The following is a 12,469-nucleotide window of genomic DNA, read 5'->3' on the forward strand; positions in this document are numbered from 1 at the left end:
CAACACTATATATATATATATATATATATATATATATATATATATATATATATATATATATATATATATATATATATATATATATATATATATATATACATATACACACAGACTTGGCATTTAATATGGAATATTTTTTTTTTCTTGACTTGGGTTTACTTTCTGAACTCGGTTTATCAATCTGGTGAGTTTCTTTTACGCTTCGGTGATTTCTTTGTCAAAAGAACCATGTCACTGATTGTCTGTCGCAGCAAGAAGTCAATAACAGGATTATATCTCAGGTGGCGTGACAAAATGTACGGACAGGTACATTTGACGATTGGCTTCACAATCGGGTATATAAGGGTTGTTGCATTCTGTATTCGTGGAAAACAACTGCTGCACGTCTACAAAAGTTATTGCCACTTCCCCTGGAGATGGTCCGTCAACTCGACAATGCTGTTTGTCATTTAGTGGTGGCTTTACGAAATTCCGGCATGAAACAGCGTGCTATTGCTCGGCAGTATGGCATCACTCAAGGTCAGGTGTCAAAGATCCTGAAACGAAATGCTCAGAGGGGTGTCCCTACTCCAATACCGAGGTCAGGCCGTCCCGGCAGAACCACAAGGAGAGATGATCGCCAGCTGCACCAGTTAGTCCGCAATGGCCGTACCAAGTCAGTTAATCGGCTTCGGGCTGAGTGGCAGCAACTGACAAATGTGCCTGTATCCAGAAGGCTAGTCAACCAACGACTGGTTCAAGCAGGCTATCGTGCCAGGCGTCCCCTGAGAAAGCCACGTCTGACCAGACAACACCACCAGAGCCGATTGCAGTGGGCCAGAGAGCACCGTCAATGGCAGCCAGGACACTGGAATCACGTGATCTTCAGTGACAAGTCTAGATTTCTGGTCTATCGTCAATATGGCCGCGTCCGAGTGCGCAGAAAAGTGCATGAAGCCCACAACGAAGATTGTATACTGCCAAGAGTCCAAGCTGGAGGTGGTGGGGTGACCGTTTGGGCTGCTTTTCATGCAGGGGGAAAAACTGACCTGGTTGTTCTGAATGGAAACCTGAACCAGTTCAAGCACAGGGCCATTCTGGAAGAAACATTGCTTCCATTTGTTCGTGCAGCCTTTCGAGGAATCTTTGTCTTCCAAGATGACAATGCACGGCCTCATAGTGCTCGCATGATCCAACACTTTCTTGCTGACCAGTGACCATGGTGTAGAGCATATGGAGTGGCCTGCCATGTCCCCGGATATGAATCCGATAGAGAACTTGTGGGCAGAATTAACGCGTCAAATCGACAACTTGGACCAGCAGCCTGCCCCTGTGCGTGAATTGCAGCAGGCTATTGTAACTGCATGGCAAGCTATTCCTGTCCAAACCTTGGCAAATCTCGTGAACAGCATGCCTCAACATGTACGTGCTCTCCTGAATGCCCGTGGGGGTTACACGAAGTACTGAACTGTAATTTTACTGTCCGTAGTCCCAGTCGTAATTTAACTTTTGTTTTTGTTAAAAAAAAATTTGGCTAATGTGCAAAATAAAGGGATACTTCTGGAAAACGCACAGAAGTTTAACACAGTGCTGTCCGTGAATCGAGTGTGATATCAGTTTACATCACTTTCAAGGATCAATTTATTTGCTTCGAAATGTCAAATGTGTTTTTTGTTTCTTTTAAAGGTCACATTAACAAAATCTAGAATAATTTCAACATAATTCCAATGAACTTTTGGTTCTAAGTCATCTTGAAAAGTAAGTTCACCCCCCAAAAAAAATATTCCATATTAAATGCCAAGTCTGTATATATATATTTCTGTCAGTTGATTGTTTGTTTGCCATTTGTATTACAGTGTACAAGAAGGTAGAAATAAATGAATGACATGTTTATCTAACCATTTATTTGGGGGAAAATGATTATGGAAGTGTACCAAGCTGTTTTACTTGCAATTTTCAAAGTGCCCTCCCTCGTGATCGATGCACAATTGCAGCCGAGCAGGCACAGAGTGCAACACACGCTTGCAGAGTTCGATATCAATTTCCTCAAACTTTGCAGTGATTTGAGCCTTCAATTCCTGAATGGTACGAGGCTTTTCACGATAAAGAAGGTCGTTCATGAGCCCCCAAAGAAAGAAATCTGGAGGTGTAAGGTCTGGGGAGCGTGCCGGCCACTCAATCGGACTGCGGCAGCCGATTCACTTTCCGGGATCCACTTACACTTCCGTAATAATTTCCCCCTGAATAAATGGTTAGATAAACATGTCATTCATTTATTTCTACCTTCTTGTACACTGTAATACAAATGGCAAACAAACAATCAACTGACAGAAATATATATATATATATATATATAAAGAGAAATCGGGCGCTACTTCTGACTCACCCTGTATATATATATGTATGTATATATATATGTATATATATATATATATATATATATATATATATATATATATATATATATATATGTCAAAAGATTTGTAGCTCAGGATTCATATTGTAAATTATAGCACACTGAGCATTAAAATAATTAAAAAATTCTTTATTAATAGCCTGACATTTCAAGAACAAACTAGTTCTCTTCCTCAGAGGCGTCGAGTGTGGTGTTAACCGTTAAGTTCCGTTGGGGACGGTTCACGTCATGGATTGGTCCAAGTCCTTGCCAATCACAGGGCTTCCCTGCATTTAAATGACGTTGTTATTGATTGCGTAATGCTATGTATGTGGGGTGGAAGTCGATGTGTCGGTTGATGGAGTTTTTAGTCAGAGTACCAGGCCTCGACAATCTCGCGGTTCACTCTCAAAGATCCTGTGCCAAGGATCGTGGTCCGAACCCATGAGAATGTGTGTTGGTGTGTGTGTGTATGTGTACCGCAACCAATGCCAACCTGTCTTGTCGTCTTACAGACATTGGTGTTCAGTTAGCCTTGTGGTTAAGCGTTTGGATGTTTGGCCCACATAATTGACTTCACAATCTTCACATTGTATGTTGTAGATTACATTCTTTCTATCAAATTTGTTCACCTGGTCTTTTGGCTTTGACTGCTGTGCTCGTAAGGATGATTGTGGTTTGTGGGTGATGTTGATGTATTCACGTAGAATGCGGCTTGTGGTTTCGGAAGCCTGTTGTATGTATGGAAGTGAGACCGTGTGTGGAGGTGTGGTTGGATAGTTGTAGTTGTAGTTGGATTTCCGGCAACAAGATTTGATAAATACATTTGGGTCGAGGCTTTCTCGCAGTAGTTGAGTGACGTGCAGCATTTCCATCCGGCGTTGTTCATGGTCATATGAACATTTGTTTCCACACAAAATTCAACATGGCCAGCAATACAATTCACATGTGAAGTAGAACAGGCTGGGTCTCTACCATTCCTGGATGAACATCTTTCCAGGGACGGAAACAGCAAGCTACACACGCAGGTGTACTGTAAACCTACTAACACAGACAAATTATTGGATTACCGTAGTGGCCATCCCACCTTCCACAAAAGAAGTTGTGTTCACAGCTTAGTACATCGTGCAAAAACATACTACAGTGACCATGAACAACGTTGGATGGAAATGCTGTAGGCCTAAGTCAAACAAACATACATACATACATACATACATATACATACATATACATACAATACATACATACATACATACATACATTGGACCAGCTATAAACTGTCATCCCAGTGTTTCACAGGCAGGGTGATTTATCAATGTGTGTGCCTCGGATGGATGTTAAAGACGCCATGGTGTCCTTCGCGAAGAGCGGGCAAGTTATCTCCGGCACCATGGCCAAATGACAATTGCCTGCCCTAGCTACTGTTGGGAAGGCAATGGCAAACCACCCAGTATAAATAACCCTAGCCAAGAAACAGGTTCAGCAGCACCGACGCTCTGTAACAAAGTATGGCACATCACAATAAACATCTGTCAAAATAAAGAAATACTCGGTTCAATGTAGCCGTAGGGTAAACAACATTCGTGGCGTTTTCAAAACAGACAACACAAAGTCAAAAACAAAGAAACTGGACACACTTCACATTGCTTGGGCTCTTGACAAACAACTCGATCTAAACAAGGAAGAACTCAGATGGATGAGAGTCCAAACTAGATCGTACTTCGCAATCCCGCTGCCCGATCCTTTTATCTTCAACGGTGTACATATCACAGCATCATAATCAGACGCCATCTTGAGCCAATGTCGCTGGAGTGCCTCCTACTCTTCTTCCTCGTTTTCGTTTACTAATAACATTCTCTCCTTTTTCTTATTAATATTCTTCTTCTTCTTCTTCTTCTTCTTCCAAAGGTGTGCTTTCACTGGTAATATAAATTCAATTTATATTTGTGCGCTTGTTATATGTTTAATGACGTTTCAAAGGTATTAATATAAATATACGTGACATAATGGTTGTGTTTTCAAATGTAATTTGGATGACCAATATAGGCCTGAACAACAACTATTCATCAAATCGCCTCATATAGATTGGATAATTAACTTCTCACCAAATGTTTACCAAAATCTGAAATGTTAAATAAATAACATATTCGATATTCCATCTGCTCGAATATAAAGGATGCCATCCAAGCTTAAATAAGCCAGTTATACACCATAAAGAATGAAGCGAAATATACATGGGCGTGTTTATGAAAATATTAATAATGCCAATAAATAATGGTTATAAAAACAAAACAAAAAAATACGTCTTTTGCAAAATCGTGTTATTATTTTATTGACAATGCCCGATAAATACTGTTTTTTTTATTTTTCCACGCCAGCGAAATAAAATGCATCACGACGGAAAGGCAGAAGAACTGGACAATTCATTTTAATTGAAGCAAATTATTATTCCGTGGACTGCCGATAACCAAACATTAATTCGCATGATTCGACCTCACTGATTGCCGAACTGGACCGGAAGCTTTACACTGATTGGTCGAGCGATTGTGAAGCCGAGTGGCGGCCATCTTGTGACCCAAATCTTGAGACCCCATCTTGTGACCCCATCTTGTGACCCCCACCAAGCGACGCTCCCCCCTTCCAAGAAAGATGTGCTTCGGTTCCACGAAAGCTACCACCTTTTACCTGTACTGTATTTCAAAATCTTCATCTTGTGTTTTTTGCTGTGTAATGGAAATAATTGTGATAAGTAAAATTCCCTGTGTTCACGACCGACTGAGCTGTCCCAGACGAGCCTTTGCGTGCTGTAGATAGCGCCAGAGTTCCTCAAACAATAAATTATTGTCTTTAACTGCAAACTCCCCCACGTGTCGCAGAGAAAGCACGTTGTATCACTCGAGGTGATAAAAAAAAACAATTATCACGATTATTAAAGGCAATCGCAGCAACATGTCCTGTCATGTTAAGTTGGAGGCGAGGAAAACGGGATGGTAGGAATCGAAAGTGGGGTTTTAGTCCCCGTTGGACACAGTCCGACACGGGGTCTTAAGGATTGGGTCTCGTCCGTCCGTCCGTGCATCCGCAACCACATCTCGGAGATGTATGGACCGATATTGTTCAAACTTTGCACACAGATAATAGATGACAGCTTACATATGCACGCCATTTGTTTTCGAGATCAGATCCAAGATGGCCGACTGGCAGCCATTTTTGTTACTTAAACGTGCCCATGTGGAGCTATGCTCTCACGATAAAGCCGGACAAAATGGACGACACCAGGAACGAAGTTTCACTGAGCTATTTATTTCTAGCTCAACTCAAAAGCAATGAAAAGCCCGATAGAACGGGCGGCAATTCATAACCAAAGTTCACCACACAAAAGCCACGCCTCTCAGGCGGGGCGTGGTATGCAAATCGGTAAGCCACGCCTCTCAACGGGGCATGGTATGCAAACCAAGTGTCCGCCTGGGCAAGGCAAGTCCGGGCAAGTCCGGACGAGCCCGGGCAAGTGACCGCCCGCCTGTTACGTCATCGGCCGGTGCAAGGGGATTGTGTAATGCTTCCGGTAACCGCTACATGCACCCCCCCCCCCCCCCCGAATTAACTTGCACCGGGAGAGTCAGTTTGAGGGGGGTCTTGATGACCTGACCGAAACGACCCCTGGCGATTCGTGTGGGGGTGGGAGGTGGCGTGGCGGTGGAAGGTCGGGCGGGGGGGGGGGCTTGGTTGACGGGGGACGGCCCCATCGTGGAGGAAGGGCCAACCGTGGAGGTTGGTCGAGGTCCAAATGGGCCGGCTTGAGGCGGTCCACGGAGATGTGGTCCGGTTTGCCGCCGATGTCCACGATGAACGACTTGTCGTCCCTCTTCAGGACCCGGAAAGGTCCATCGTATGGCGGCCGGAGCGGTCCCCGGTGTGCGTCGTTCCGGATGAAAACGTACTCCGCAGTGCGAAGTGCTGGGGGGACGTGGGGTTGGGGGCAGCCGTGATGGGACGTGGGCACGGGGGCAAACCTCATGGCGGCCTCCTGGAGGACCGAGCGTTGGCGAGCCGCGGAACAGGGGCCGGTGGCGTCGGGGATGAACTCTCCCGGCACGCGCAGTGGCTGGCCGTAGACCAGCTCGGCGGTGGAAGCCTGGAGGTCCTCTTTAGGGGCCGTTCGGAGGCCCAATAGGACCCACGGGAGCCTGTCAGCCCAACCGTCGTCCTGGAGGCTGGCCCTGAGAGCGGCCTTCATCGAGCGGTGGAACCGCTCGCACAAGCCGTTTACTTGGGGGTGGTAGGTCGTGGTGCGGTGTATCTTGACCCCCAAGGCCTGGGCGACCGCGCCCCAAAGCTCAGAGGTGAATTGCGGGCTCTGTCAGAGGAGATGTCTGAGGGGGCGACGAAACGGGCAATCCAGGTGCCAATGAAGGCCTGCGCCACATCGGCGGATGTTGTTGATGCCAGCGGGACAGCCACCGGCCACCTGGTAGTCCTGTCCACCATCGTGAGGAGGTGGGTGAAGCCCCGCGAGGAGGGAAGGGGTCCCACCAGGTCCACATTGACGTGGTCGAAGTGCCGCATGGGCACTTTGAATGGTGCCAACAGGGCCTGGGTGTGCCGGTGGACCTTCGCGCGCTGGCAGGCGACAGAGGCGTTGGCCCAGTCGCGGACGTCCTTACGGAGCCCGTGCCAGACGAATTTCGCTGCCATGAGCTTCTGCGACGCTTTCCGGCCTGGGTGGGAAAGGCCGTGGAGGGCGTCAAAAATGTGCCGTTGCCATCCGGTGGGCACGTTGGGGTGAGGTTGGCCCAGGGAAACGTCGCACAGGAGAACTGTGCCTGTGTCCTCGAAGGGGACGTCGGCCAACCGCAGGCCTGTGTCCGCTGTCCGGAGGGCTTGCACCGTGGGGTCGGCGGTCTGGTCGGCCGCCTTGCGGGCGAAGTCCACACCGAGGTGGACGGCGTTCGCGCCGGACCGGGAGAGGCAATCGGCCACAGCGTTGTCCTTGCCCGCGACGTGCTGGATGTCTGTCGTAAATTCGGACACGGCGGAGAGGTGGCGCTGCTGCTGGGCCGACCACGCCTCTGCAACCCTGGCCATGGCGAAGACCAGGGGTTTGTGGTCCACAAACGCCGTGAACGGGCGGCCCTCTAAAAGATGGCGGAAGTGGCGAAAGGCCAGGTAAAGGCCGAGGAGCTCGCGGTCGAAAGCGCTATACTTGCGCTTGGTAGGGCGAAGCTGTCGGCTGAAGAAGGCCAGCGGTTGCCAAGCCCCGTTCACCCACTGTTCATGCATGGCGCCCACCGCGTAGTTGGAAGCGTTCCGTGGTGAGGGCGATGGGTGCGTCGAGCGCCGGGTGCGCCAGAATGGTCGTGTTGGCGAGGGCCAGCTTAGCGCCCGTGAACGCCTCGTCCATCTCTTTGGTCCAGTCGACGTCGTGCTTGGCCGGCTTGCCCCGGAGGGCTTCATACAGGGGGTGCATGAGTTGGGCGGCGCGAGGCACGAACCGGTGGTAGAAATTTACTATTCCAAAAAATTCCTTTAGGGCCTTGATTGAGCGGGGGCGCGGGAAACTTGTGACTGCCTCCACCTTGCTTGGCAGCGGAACGGCCCCGCGCTTCGTGATGCGGTGCCCCAGGAAGTCGACGGCCGTTACGCCAAACTGGCATTTCGCCGGGTTGATGATGAGGCCATGCTGGCCCAGGCGCTCAAAAAGCGTGCGCAGGTGGATGAGGTGCTCCGGCCGGGAAGTGCTGGTGACGAGAATGTCGTCCAAGTCGACGAAAAGGAAGGTGAGGTCGCGCAGCACGCTGTGCATCAGCCGTTGGAAGGCCTGGGCCGCGTTTTTAAGTCCGAAGGGCATGCGAAGGAACTCGAAGAGGACAAAAGGTGTAATTACCGCCGTCTTCGGCACGTTGGCCGGCCGGACGGGTACCTGGTGGGATCCCTGAATGAGGTCGACCTTGGAAAAGATCACCCGCCCCGCCAAATGGGCGGAAATGTCCTGTATATGTGGTATCGGGTACCGGTCGGGGGTGGTGGCGTCATTGAGGCGGCGGTAATCGCCGCATGGTTGCCATCCGCCACCCGGTATGGGCACGATGTGCAGGGGCGAGGCCCACGCGCTATTCGAGCGCCGCACAATGCCCAATCGCTCCAGCGCGTCGAATTCCACCTTCGCCACGGCGAGCTTGGCCGGGTCGAGGCGACGAGCTCTGGCGTAGATCGGTGGACCTGTGGTCGGGATGTGGTGTTCGACACCATATTTGACGGCGACAGCCGAAAACGTCAGCTGCGTGATGGCGGGAAACTCGGCGAGTAGGCGGGTGAAATTGTCCGCGGCCGGGAGAGCGCAAGCTAGCTTGGTTGGTGCGGAGCCGCTCAATGAGCAAGCGACAAAGCTGAAGGTCTCCGCGTTGATGAGCCGACGCCATTTGACGTCAACCAAAAGCCCATGCGCGCAAAGAAAATCTGCACCCAGCAAGGCCATGGGTACGTTCGCCGTGATGAAGTCCCACCTGAAGCGCTGACTCCCGAAGCAGAATGGGACGCTGCGTGAACCGAAGGTGCGGAAGGAGGAGCCGTTTGCGGCGACCAAGGCGGGGCCGCAAAGCGCGGCCTGTTTGTCCTGCACCGAGGCGGGTATCACGCTCAGCTGAGCGCCGGTGTCGCACAAAAAACGCCGCCCGGACGCTGTGTCCGTAATAAACAGAAGGCTGCCTGAATGGCCGACGCTCATGGCAGGCAGCGAGCGCCGGCCTGGTCATTTCCCGACCTGCCGAAAGTGCATGGTGGGTGGCACGTTCTGGCCTTCTGCCTGAACCTGGCGTGGTAGTAGCACATGGTCCGCTCTGGTGGAGGCTCCGGCGGTCACGTCGGGTTCGGTCGACGGGGCGTTGCAGCGGCCGCTGCCGCCAGTGGCGCTACCTCGGCCGGTGGTGGTGCCGGTCATGGCGTGGGCATTGCCTCGGTCGGCCCAGGGTTCCAGGCGGCCGCTCCGACGTGTCGCCTGGCCGAAAAAAAATTATCGGCCTCCTTGGCCAGGGCGCGAGGGTCCGTGATGGGCGAATTCGCCAAAGCTAATCGTACCTGCCGGGGTAGCTGCCGCAGGAACAGCTCGCGGAAGAGGAAATCTGGGCTGTGGTCGCCGAGTAGAACAAGCATGTGGTCCATGCGTTCGGATGGATGGGCCTTACCCAGCTCCGGGAGGTCGAGCAGTTGTCGCACGCGTTCGGTCTCCGTGAGTCCAAACACAGCGAGGAGTAGGCCTTTGAGCGCGCCGTATTTGTCGGCGTTCGGCGGGTTCTGTAGGAAGCTCAGGACCCGGGCGGCAGTCGAGGCATTGAGCGCGGAGACCACATGGTGGTAGCGCGTCGTGTCCTCTGTAATGTTCTGCAGGGCGAATTGAGAAACCGCTTGGGCAAACCAGATGGCTGCGTGCGATTCCCAAAAGCCAGGGAGCTTCAAAGCTACAGATGACTCCATCGCCGTGTTCTTGAAAAGGGGTCACCAATTTTGGAGCTATGCTCTCACGATAAAGCCGAACAAAATGGACGACACCAGGAACGAAGTTTCACTGAGCTATTTATTTCTAGCTCAACTCAAAAGCACTGAAAAGCCCGATAGAACGGGCGGCAATTTATAACCAAAGTTCACCACACAAAAGCCACGCCTCTCAGGTGGGGCGTGGTATGCAAATGGATAAGCCACGCCTCTCAACGGGGCGTGGTATGCAAACCAAGTGTCCGCCCGGGCAAGGCAAGTCCGGGCAAGTCCGGACGAGCCCGGGCAAGTGACCGCCCGCCGGTTACGTCATCGGCCGGTGCAAGGGGATTGTGTAATGCTTCCGGTAACCGCTACACCCACACCATTTCTCGACATGCATGGACCGATTTTGTTCAAACTTGGCACAAAGACAATACATGAGTATACATATGCAGAAGATTTTGTTTTGAAATCCGACCAAAGATGGCCGATTGACGGCATTTACGTCCGTACAGAAAAATTACTAAAATCACGGGTGCTATGACATTTTATGTCTTTTTCTTCTTGTTTTTTTTTTTAACCATTTGCGTGCTTCTGTCGCAGATTTGCGACGAGATTTAAAAAAAAATTAAACAAAAACGTAAAAAATGTTTTTTGGTGATTAGTTTATTAACTTAACACCCAAGTTGTGTTTTTTTTTGCAAATAACACTTAATATTCACAGCCCTATGAAAAAAAAAATTTATCAACAGGGAACCATGCGGCCGTAAACAATACAGCACACAAAGACTTCACCAAACCAGATGGTGGTCCTTGAGACTTAAAAGCCATGTCCATGCATGCACAAGAGCAGAGGAGCTGAGATGACAGTTGGGAGAGAACAGTTGGGCTTACAAGAGCTGGTTTGAGAATGGGCTTGAAAGAGATCTGTGCAGATAAGCCTTGGCAACCTCTCAGGGCAGTGGAGCCAGCTCCACTCACCTCCTGATTTTTCTCAATGCCATTATTCCGAATCACCTTCGTTTTGTACAACATCAGACTGCACAGGTCGAGGTCGACCAAGTGGCCATCCCATGTCTCTCTGAAATCCTTGCCTGCGTTCCCTTTCATTGTTTGAATCTGGTATTTTGGTGCCATTATCTGGGGTTACATTTTATAGTTTTTTCTTGTATATAAGTATGTGTGTTCCTTTATTTGTCTTTCTGTTGATCGCCAGATCTGTTCTGTCTATGATTTATTAGCATACTTCCCCACACCAACCCTCCTCCCCCCACGCCCCCCCCCCCCTTATTCATTGCTTTAAAATAAATCAACAGCTATTCACCACCATCTCAGATCGTCCCCAATCCAAAACCATCATCTTTTCTACACTTGTTCTACATCAAGAACATCATCATCATCTACATCTACATCTACAGCTACAGCTTCATCTACATGTTCTACATCATCATCTTTTCTACATCTACCCCCACCCACCCCAATTCCTCCTCCTACCAAATTTTGAGTTTTTCCTCCTGTGAGTTTCCTTCTGTGTCCATCTTATCCACCTCATGCATCCTCTCCGCCCCCCACCCCCCCCCCCCAATTCCTCCCCACCCCCATTGTTTGTCCAAGTCTCCCTCTATGTTTTTCTTCAACTATGCTGTTGGTGTTTCCCTTCTCTCTGTCCTGTTACTTTTGTCATGTTACATCCTGATCCATTCAGTGTACTAGTACGAGATCTTCCACGAGCAACAACAACAACAACATGCATTTTAAGGCCATTTTCCCTGCTAGAGCAGGGGTTAGCCTTGCGGTCCCCATGACAATCTTCTCCATATTGCCCTATTTTCTGCATCTCTCCTTGTTAACCCCCTTGCCCGCATTTCTTCTTCCACCATCTTTAGCCAAGTCTTTCTCGGTCTTCCCCGTCCTCTACTTCCTTCTACATTCATTTCCATCACTCTTCTCAACCAGTCACTTTCATCCTTCCTCAACACATGACCAAACCATCTCAACCTGTTCCTCTTCACAGCATCAATCACAGGCAATATTCCCATCATCTTTCGCAATTCATCATTTGTCTTCCTCTCTCTCAACGATACTCCGCACATCCACCGAACCATTCGCATTTCCACCCTTTCCAGCCTTCGTTGCTGCTCTACGTTCATTACCCATGTCTCGCTCCCATAAATCATAACACTTCTCACACATGCAGCAAACACCTTTCCCTTCAGCTTCAACGACACTCCCCTCCTCATCAGCACGCCACTCAGTTCCCAAAACTTCTTCCATGCACATCTCACTCCAGCAACCATTGCCGTGTCTGATCCACCTTCTCCATTCAGCATGTCTCCGAGGTAGCAAAATGTTTTCACACCTTCCAGCTTCACGCCGTCTCCAAGATCCAACTCAACATTTCCTCCATCTGCAGCTCCCTCTGTGCACACCTTACATTTGAATGTAGCTGCCACACTGGTTAATGACCCTCCCAGACCACTACATTTTTGATGAACCCACTCAGCGCACATTGTACATTGAATGGAGTTCACTCCGACACCCTTCCTGCACACAGCACATGGCCACTTCCCAGTTCTTTCCACCTCACCACATGCTTTACCACATGCCATCACCTTCGTCTTTCCT

General features: G+C 49.7%; 1 protein-coding gene across 1 annotated transcript in view; it reads right to left on the minus strand.

Annotated features, from left to right (window-relative positions):
• The window catches only part of FAM32A (family with sequence similarity 32 member A), a 23,458-nt gene extending 19,211 nt beyond the window's left edge, over positions 1–4,247 (minus strand). The window contains exon 1 of the mRNA XM_068111787.2: positions 4,095–4,247. Coding sequence (XP_067967888.1) covers positions 4,095–4,165 — 71 coding nt within the window. The 5' untranslated portion in view covers positions 4,166–4,247. The remainder of the gene's footprint in view (positions 1–4,094) is intronic.
• Between the last annotated feature and the right edge of the window lie 8,222 nt (positions 4,248–12,469).

Source organism: Myxine glutinosa, chromosome 1, assembly GCF_964187855.1.
Source record: "Myxine glutinosa chromosome 1, kmMyxGlut1.1, whole genome shotgun sequence".
Classification (NCBI taxonomy): domain Eukaryota; kingdom Metazoa; phylum Chordata; class Myxini; order Myxiniformes; family Myxinidae; genus Myxine; species Myxine glutinosa.